We start from the raw sequence: 8,491 nt of genomic DNA, 5'->3' as shown, positions 1-8,491 counted from the left end.
GGGTGGATTTAAGATTGTCAATTTCATTTGCATCCAACTCATTCCAATCTTGGGATCTTATTATTTATTAATTAATATCTTAGCTTTTATAGAGAAACTTGGTATTCAATAGTAATTATAACTCAGTAACCTAAAAATTAAAATTTTGTGTTTAATTTTCAACAATATTATTCTCATTGTTACAATAAATAAGAGATTGTTTTAGAATTATTATGGACTCTTTGGTTCTCATACCATAACTCCAAGAGTTAGTAATTGATCTGTGCTTGTCATTTCTGTTTATAAGCATTCAGAAGCACTCAAAAGAATCCTTCCATACTATAGTCCTGATAATCTCCTTTATAGTCACAGCTCTTGCTTTAGTTGGCACTTGATATACCATAGGTGATTATTTAATTGAGATGCTCTGCATGCCCTGAATAACTAGATTCTACTTCTCTTTGGCAAGGAGCTCAAGCCCATTTTTGTAGGTCTATCTCTTGTGGCCTACTTCTTAGACAGAAAGGGCTTAATAAAAAGAATTATTAACTCTAATGGGAGATTGGAGTAATGAGGGATTCACTAGTAAAAAGAGTCCTAGAGAATAAGGACATAGCGGCTACCAGGGAGCTAGCCTCATAATCAGTCCTTGGGCTGAGAGGTAGGGCCTAAGGAAGACACCCCCCCCCCTCCCTTCTCCAGCTAATATCTAGACCTTATTGGAGAGGCAGAGGCTGGCTAATTGAAGAGTAGAGAAGTCACTGTTGTGCTAAGTCTGCAAAACTTGTTGAAAATATGCTTTCTGGAACTTGATGCAAATTGTCTCCTGGGTGCCAGGGAAGGTATTCATGGAGTAGTGTTTCACCTACACTACAACTGCGCTGGCCAACAAACAGTACGAGTGAGTTCGGAACTGAAGAAATCTAGGTATGCTGCAAGAACCTGCCTACCAATACACTAAAACCAGGAAGCGGAATTCTTTTCTTTCTGTAAAATCTCTTCAGCGCCCTCTACTGGCAAAACTTCAGTCCCAGAAGGCAAAGAAAAACCTATTTAAAAGGCCCAGATCCATTTTCACAGTGCAGTCAAAAAGGGTGAATTTGGAACCGAAAGGCAAAAAAAATCAATAATTGGCACAAACATCACTTCTCAGATTGTCCTTATAGATTTCGTTGGCAGATGCCTACTTCTGTCTGGAAGGGTCTTTGGCATGCTCTTTTCTCCCAGGTTTCATCAGGATGACGCCAAAAACAAAGGAGAAAAAGAAAAGCCAAATAGAATTCTGAGATTTCTTCTTTTCTTACAAACCCTTCATGAGTACCCTTCCAAGGCGTGCTGAATGTGGGTGTTCCAACACAGAAAATCTGAGCAGCAAAAGGGACATTGGGAATAAAGTTAGCCCCTGTGGAACGTGTACTCCTGGAGCCTGAATGCCCCTTATTGCTAGCTTTAACTCCTACAAAGCCGCCTCCCAGGTCACAGGAGCCTCCTGAGGTCTTCCTACCGCCTGGGCGGGCGCAGCAGGAGGCGCGCGGTGATTGGGCGCCGGGGGGCCCGCCCCCTCATCCCGGCGCGTCGGGAGGGGGCGGGGCTAGCCGCCTGCTCTGCTCTGGGGCTGCAGGCGCCTATTGACCCAGCCGCTGCCGCGCCGCCGCGCCGCCGCGGTTTTCTGCTTGTGGCTGGTGGTGCTGGAGCCCAGTGGCACTGGAAAACCGACGCTTCCTCACGCTGCTGCTACCGCCGCCGCCATCTCCGCGTTTGCGGGGCGGGAAGGAAGGGGTGTTTCACGGCTGCAGCTGGAGCGGGCTTCTCTCCGGGGACCGTCCTCTCCTGCTTGCTCTCCTTTTCCTCCTCCCCGCGCCGCCGCCGCCCGTCCCCTGCGCCCTCCCTGTGCGGCCCGGGTCCGGGAGCGGGGAGGTAGGGGCGCGGGGCGGAAGAGGCGAGTGAGTGGACGCGCACCCTAAGGAAACTCCTGTCCGATCCGTAAGCCCCGGCGCCGAGGGTGCACCCCGGCCCGGCCCCGGTAGCAGCGGCAGCGGCGGCAGTAGGAAGGGGCTCGGTCGGGGGAGGCGGGGGCGGTGCCGCGGGGGCGGGTCCGGTCGTCCCGGAGCTAAGTTGTGTGGCCAGGCTCCTCAGATCTAGTTCCTTTTCTCTGGTCTCCGCGGACCTGGCTGTTCGCTGTCGGCCCCGGAGCCGCCGAACCCGCGCCTTTTCTGGGTGAGGAGAACACGCCTGCCCTCGTCGAGAAAACTTTTCCTGCCTACTCTGTTGGGGCGGTGGTGGCAGGAAGTCCGGGCAACGACCTCTCTCCGCCTGCTAGGCGCGCCCTGCCGGGTGTCGGCGCTGAGCTAGAGATTAAGTTTGTGGGGGCCCCTTCCCCACTGCAGGCGAGTTCCTCCTCCAGGGGGACGCCTGCCCGGGGAGGGCAGTAGGTCAGGGCGAAGGCCCAGAGCGCGTGGTGGCGCCGGAGACTAGGAGAGGAGGGCTGTCCGGACCCACACTAGCACCCAAGAGCGCGCAACCCGGGAGCAGGGAGCCTCCGGCGGCCGTTTTCTAGAGTCCATAGTCCTCCACCTTCTCCGAGTGAGGACGGTGTCTGGGTCCCGAGTCTATCGAGGAAAATGAAGTTAAGCCGCCAGTTCACCGTGTTCGGCAGCGCGATCTTCTGTGTGGTCATCTTCTCGCTCTACCTGATGCTGGACCGGGGTCACTTAGACTACCCTAGGAGCCCGCGCCGAGAGGGCTCCTATCCGCAGGTAAGCACCGGCAGCCAGGACGCTGGGCTCTAAGTGGGTTAGCTGGGGGCCTGTGGTTCCTGGCTGCTCAGCGCAGGGGCAGGGTGAGGCCGAGCCGCAGGAGGGGCCGAGCCTCCTTCAGACAGGGCTCTGAAGCTCGGACCACGGTGACCACGACCGGGGAACCACCTCCTCCCGGGCGCGCTGAGTTAACAAAGTGTCTGGCGGCGTGTGGTGGCAGAATCTCGCTCGGGGGAAGTGGGCATGTTCGGGCACTCGCGTCCTGGCCTGGGCACCTGCTGGCAGGGGCAACCGGCGTACCAAGAGGCGCCCCTTCGGCAGCAACATGGTTGTGGGTAGCCCCTGGGCTCACCCGGGGTTAAGCCGCCCGCGCCAGCTCAGACCCCTGCGCGCACCCAGTCCTGGAAATTGATCAGACGGACACCATCTGGTCTTTTTTGTTGTTGTTGTTGTTTGTTTTTTTAAAATTTCCTTTATCGTCGCTTAAGAGATTAAAAGTTTATTTTGTTTTGTAGCCCTCTTCATGTGGATCGGAGGGTTGATTTCGGTGTTGTCATTCTTCGCTGTTACACAGGGTTGGTTTGGAGCAGACGTGGGAAGCCTGTGTTATACTCCAGTCCGAAGCTGTGGGGCGCTCCCGGTGGTCAAATTGGCAAATGAGTTGGGAAAACGACGCTACTAAAGTCTTTTATGTGAAGTTACTAAAAATAAGTAAAACGAAGCAAGCGATTCTGTTTGGAAGCGTACCCCACCACAGTGAGAGTTCAGTTTGTAGCTCTTTGCCAATGACCTATACACGGAGGAAATTTTAGTACAAGTAGGTTTGGGGTAGTATGACCTGTAATGAATGAATTTGAAGAACTCATGCTGATGGCTAATCTAGAAACTACTTGACTCTTTAGGCGTAGAGAAATCTAGGCCGCGAACACTTGGATGTTTTAGGCTTTTTTCTTTTATGACGGTTTAAAAGAGGGAAAATATCCTTGCCTTTTCTTCTGACATGCTTGGGCAAATGGCTTGGATTTCATTGAAATGAATATACAAACTTCATTTGAATTATTATGAAGGTGAGAAAAGACTCTCTTATGGATTCTGTGATCTTTACAGAGCACTCAAAATATTTTGCAGGTGTGCCATTTTAAAAAAAATCTTGTAGGCAGATGTTTTGAATATTTACCAGCTTCTGTTTCCCATAGATTGTATGATAGAGAAAATATATAACAAACACTGTGGGATGACTTTTAACTTTTGAGTTGAGAGTTTGCCCAGTGCTTGTTGATAAGGTTGGAGAAAACAATGTGAATTCTCTGAAGCAGAAAGCCAAAGGAGTTCTAAGCTTTGTTTGATATGTTGTGTAATTTGGGGGTTAAACTTACTGTGATCCTGCCTCCACCTCATTTTCAGAATTTTCTCCATTACAGGAAAAATCATAAAAACTGATATATTTTACTTGAAAGGTTGAATAATGTCCTTTGGCTTTGGCTTGGTGATCAGTTGAAAATGATTTATGCAAACATCTGCATTGGGGTTCTCTGGCAACCTTGACATTTTACTCTGTTTCTAAAGAAGTGATTGACTCATTCATTTACTGGGAAATCTTAAGCAAAGTTAATTCTAGTATTTTAATATTCATCCCTAGCGTTCAGTAACAGGCTTAAGTTCTGCTTAAAGTGAAAGCATTTGGTGGAAATCGACAGTGGCTGCTTTGTGGGAGAGGGTTTAGAAGGTATTTTTTGTAGTTAAGGTTGTCTTTCTCAAGTTTTTACTGCTGAATTTTCACTGTAGGAGAAAGGTTCTCTTTGTTGCTTAAGTGTTTGGCAGGCTAGTCAATCCCCAAGTAGGTAGACTTTATAAGCCCTCTATAAGCTTAACTTTCATGTATCTGACATAAGCCTGTGTGTCTTCCATAATAACTTGATTTGTATAACCACCACTCAGTAGGTGTAGAAACAGGCACAGAAGAGATTTATCTTGCCCAAGGTTACACAGCTAAAAGCTAAGATTTGAACAGGCAGCTTTTGAATTGTAGCCTCTTGATCACTATGCTGTTCTGACATTTGGGGATCCTTTGCCTATGGTTTAGGTCACCACTTGCTTGTGGAAAGACCTAATGTAGAATATAAAGCATGTTGCTCTGTGGAACAAGAGCTTATGACTTTCTTTTTCTTCTCTAAAGGAACTTTTATTATGAAGCCATAATGAATGTGGTCCTTTTTCTGAAACATAGTACTTGAGATTTGTATCTTTCCAGAATATCCCCTAGCTTACTTCACAACTAAACATTATAATGAAAATCATTACACAGCATAGTGTACAGCATGTGAGTTGATTCTTTTATTTTTTTTTGCGACCTGTATATGTTAATCTTAATTTGATAACAACATGAAACACAGCAAAAGTGGGTTGTACTGTATTTCTTTTGTGAGTTTGAGTACTAAATTCCTGAATTCCTGAATTTTAGTAAACCCAAGCTAGTCTGCCACTGTATATCATTTTTGGTGTCTTGTAGAACAGTGTATCTAGAAAGTATGAGTTTCTATAGTCCATTTTAGTTTCTTTCAGTTGATATGGAACCTTCAGTAAGGTATAAATTCCATTTTTGTAAGCAAGGTATTTTTTAAAGACTATCCAAAATTGAGAGAAATCTATTTGCTGTATTTTGGGCTTTTGTTCTTTTTCCCTAATTCCATAACTGTATTTTCTACCACTTGACCAGGCTCTAGGGCAGGAGTGGGCCCTCTCAGGGTATTCCATTTTCTTCTTGGCAACTGCCTGCCTCTGAGTCTTCAGAGGACTTTCCCCTTACACTTCCAGGAAGAATTCCTTTGAGGACTGGAGGCAACAGGTGGCCTACCCTTTTAGCTGGTGTGTGTGTTTCAGGGTTAATAGATCTCAGCTAAAAAAATTAGTAAAAGTTTCACTCTGGATCTGAGACTGGCAAGAACCTAATACCCTAAAAAGGCCTTATGGTAAGTTGTAATAATTTGAACAGATGAAAAGGAGAAATATTGTTAAGGTCTCCCTGAAAGTCTTCATCATTCCCACAGGCAGATTTCATAAGTTGCTTACTATCTTCAGCATGAATAATAAGCCTTATTAATGTCTTATGTTTGAATCTGGAGACTTAAAATAATGAGTCAGGTTTTTGCATCACAAATAATCAACTTTTAAATAACTGGAATAGTATATGACCATAGAGATTAATGCTAGTTTTTGAAAGTCTTTATAGAAACTGAGATTTTGATGGAAAGTGGGAAAATGAAGTTCAAACCTTATAACATTTATCAAGTGGGGAAACGAGAGTGTCTTAAAATAAGTATTTGATTTCAAGTCCTTAGAAGGTAGGGAGTTCTATTCCCTTTAACTTTTGCAATGAAACTATCATACACATTAAAATAAGTGCTTCAATGCTATATAACACTAGTATTTTTTGAGTCCAATACAATAGACCTTATAAATTTGACCTATGGCAATAGATATAACTAGGACTTGATCCCCAGTTGTTTTCTTTTTTTCATAAATCTGTAAATCTTGTGAATGACACATAAGAAAAATATGATCTTCTCCTCTCCTTTCAGTGCACTCTATTTATAAATAGTAGCACTTGTTGCCCTGAGTTGATCAGGTTTGTGTATGGTCATTTGTCTCCTTTTGGGTGAAGACTTGAGATTTATGACTTTTGGAAAGTGATGGAACTTTGAGGCGGCAGTTAGAAATTCAAGAACTTTAAATTTCTTTGAGGTTTGCTTCCTTCATCCCCTCTTGAGTCCAACAGTCCTGTGTAACTCTTCTGCCTACCATGTTTCTCAGAGACCCAATCTTCTATGAACCAGTTGGGCCAGATGCTGGTGACTGCCCCCGATGTGAAGTTTTATTTTATTATTTTAATTGTTTTGAGTGTGTTGTTCCCAGATCAACACTGTGATCAGGGCTTGAACAAACACATTAGTCACAAAGATGTAATGATTGTTTATTAGAAGGGGATTGTCTGTTACTCATTAATTAGCATTAAGGGATATTTGGACTATGAACAGAACATTGATGAAAATGATCACTTTTGTTTTTTTCCTCTGAGTCAACTGTTGCTTTTTATGAGAGCTCTAAAAACATTTACCTTTTGTGAAAGACAGAAGTGTTGAGACATTCCTTGAAGTAATAATTCAGTGGCTGGCACTGATCACCTGCTCTACTCTTAACTGTTTTCACTCTAGAATAGTCTTAAGTTTTCCCTTGTTGTTTCCCAGGTTCATAGAGAGGACTTTTAAGAAGGTGGGAGGATACCTAACAGTTTTAGTTATCTGTGGTTGCTGGATGATAAACGCCTCATTGCATTTTTGGTTTCTTCTCTCTTGTTGGTCAAGTTCCTGATGGCGGATTTTATAGAGTTCACATAGAACTAAGGAGAAGTCTAAAATAATAAGTTTTGCTAATTCTAATAGTTACTGTTAGTTTCATCAGGAGAAGATGTCGAATATTTGAGCTATAATGGGTTTCTGTTTCAGTTATTAAGCCAAGCTGCTAATTTTTAAGGTTGAAACCATGTTGAGGTTCAAACAGGTTTGGAGGGTTGATTGTATTGTAATGGAGTTCACACCTGTGCTTTAGTAAGTATTGCTAAATTGGCCTTATGGTAGGAAGGAAGTAAATCATTTGGTTTGAATGAACTCTGAATTTCTTGGTGTTATAACTTTTCTGAGAGTGCATTTAAGATAATGCTATTTGTATTCTTAATGCAGATAAATGCATACTAAGAATCTTATAAATATTTTAGTGTTAAGCTTCTAAATCAAGCATACAGTTTTCTAAGGAAAAGCTCGACCTTGGAGCAGTTTAGTTTACAACTTCCTTTTTCTGCCTCTGTCCCAGGATTTTACAACCTTGTTGCCATTGGCATTTTGGGTCTGAGAATTCTTTGGTGTTGGGGACTGTCCTGTGCTTTGTAGGCTGTCTAGCTGCATCCCTGCTGTCTACTCAATGTACGCCAACAGCATTGTTTTCTTTCTTCCCCCAGTGGTAGGAGTCAATGTCTCCAGACATTGCTTAATATCTACTGGGGTTGGGGGAATTGTTCCTGTTGAAAATCACTTTTGCTGCAGTCAAGCCAGAGCCCTATTCTTTATACCCAGTGCACTTTGTTAGCATTTTGCATTTTAGGAAAAAGTGATCAAAGGCATAATTCTAATACTCAAAAGGATAACCAATATTTTTTTGATGCTTGAACTTTATTTTTTCTCTGGGTGCCTAAAATTCACTCACATATTTAAGATCTTAAATTGCAATATGTTACGGAAAACAGAAGGCTAGATTATGTTCACATACAAGTTAAAGAAAAAATGTAAGATAATTATAATGAAATTTAATTTTTTAAAAATTTTTACCAGTTGGACATATATATTTTGAGAAAAACATAATAGGTCTTGGTAAATAGATCATCTTTTACTTAATACAGGCGGAATTAGAGGTTGGCAGTAGCCTAGGTTTATTCCCTTGCCTTTAATCATAGGAAGATAAGATGTATTGATTAGTTATAAAGTGGTATAAAAATCATATGCAAAATTAATTTAAGATTTTGAAATTTTCTCAGGCACACTGTTTACTTTTTTTCAGTGTAATCCTGTGTTTTAATTCTGGTAATTTATGTACCTTTCTGAGATGAGGAAAAACAGGAAAAGAAACTGGGAAAAAAAGTGGGAAGACTTTCCTTATGTTCATTTTGTCTTCTCAATAGCATATTATAAGAAAGGAGGATGGAGGTA

The 8,491-nt window shown here is 43.1% G+C and overlaps 1 protein-coding gene across 1 annotated transcript in view; it reads left to right on the top strand.

Moving 5' to 3' along the window:
• Window positions 1–1,591: 1,591 nt before the first annotated feature.
• Window positions 1,592–8,491, top strand: part of MAN2A1 (mannosidase alpha class 2A member 1) — a 184,917-nt gene continuing 178,017 nt past the window's right edge. The window contains exon 1 of the mRNA XM_079143501.1: window positions 1,592–2,735. Within this exon, the coding sequence (XP_078999627.1) occupies window positions 2,601–2,735 (135 nt within the window). The 5' untranslated portion in view covers window positions 1,592–2,600. The remainder of the gene's footprint in view (window positions 2,736–8,491) is intronic.

The sequence above is a fragment of the Sciurus vulgaris genome, assembly GCF_902686455.1.
Source record: "Sciurus vulgaris genome assembly, chromosome: 6".
Taxonomy (NCBI): domain Eukaryota; kingdom Metazoa; phylum Chordata; class Mammalia; order Rodentia; family Sciuridae; genus Sciurus; species Sciurus vulgaris.
This window is presented reverse-complemented; position numbering and strand designations above follow the sequence as displayed.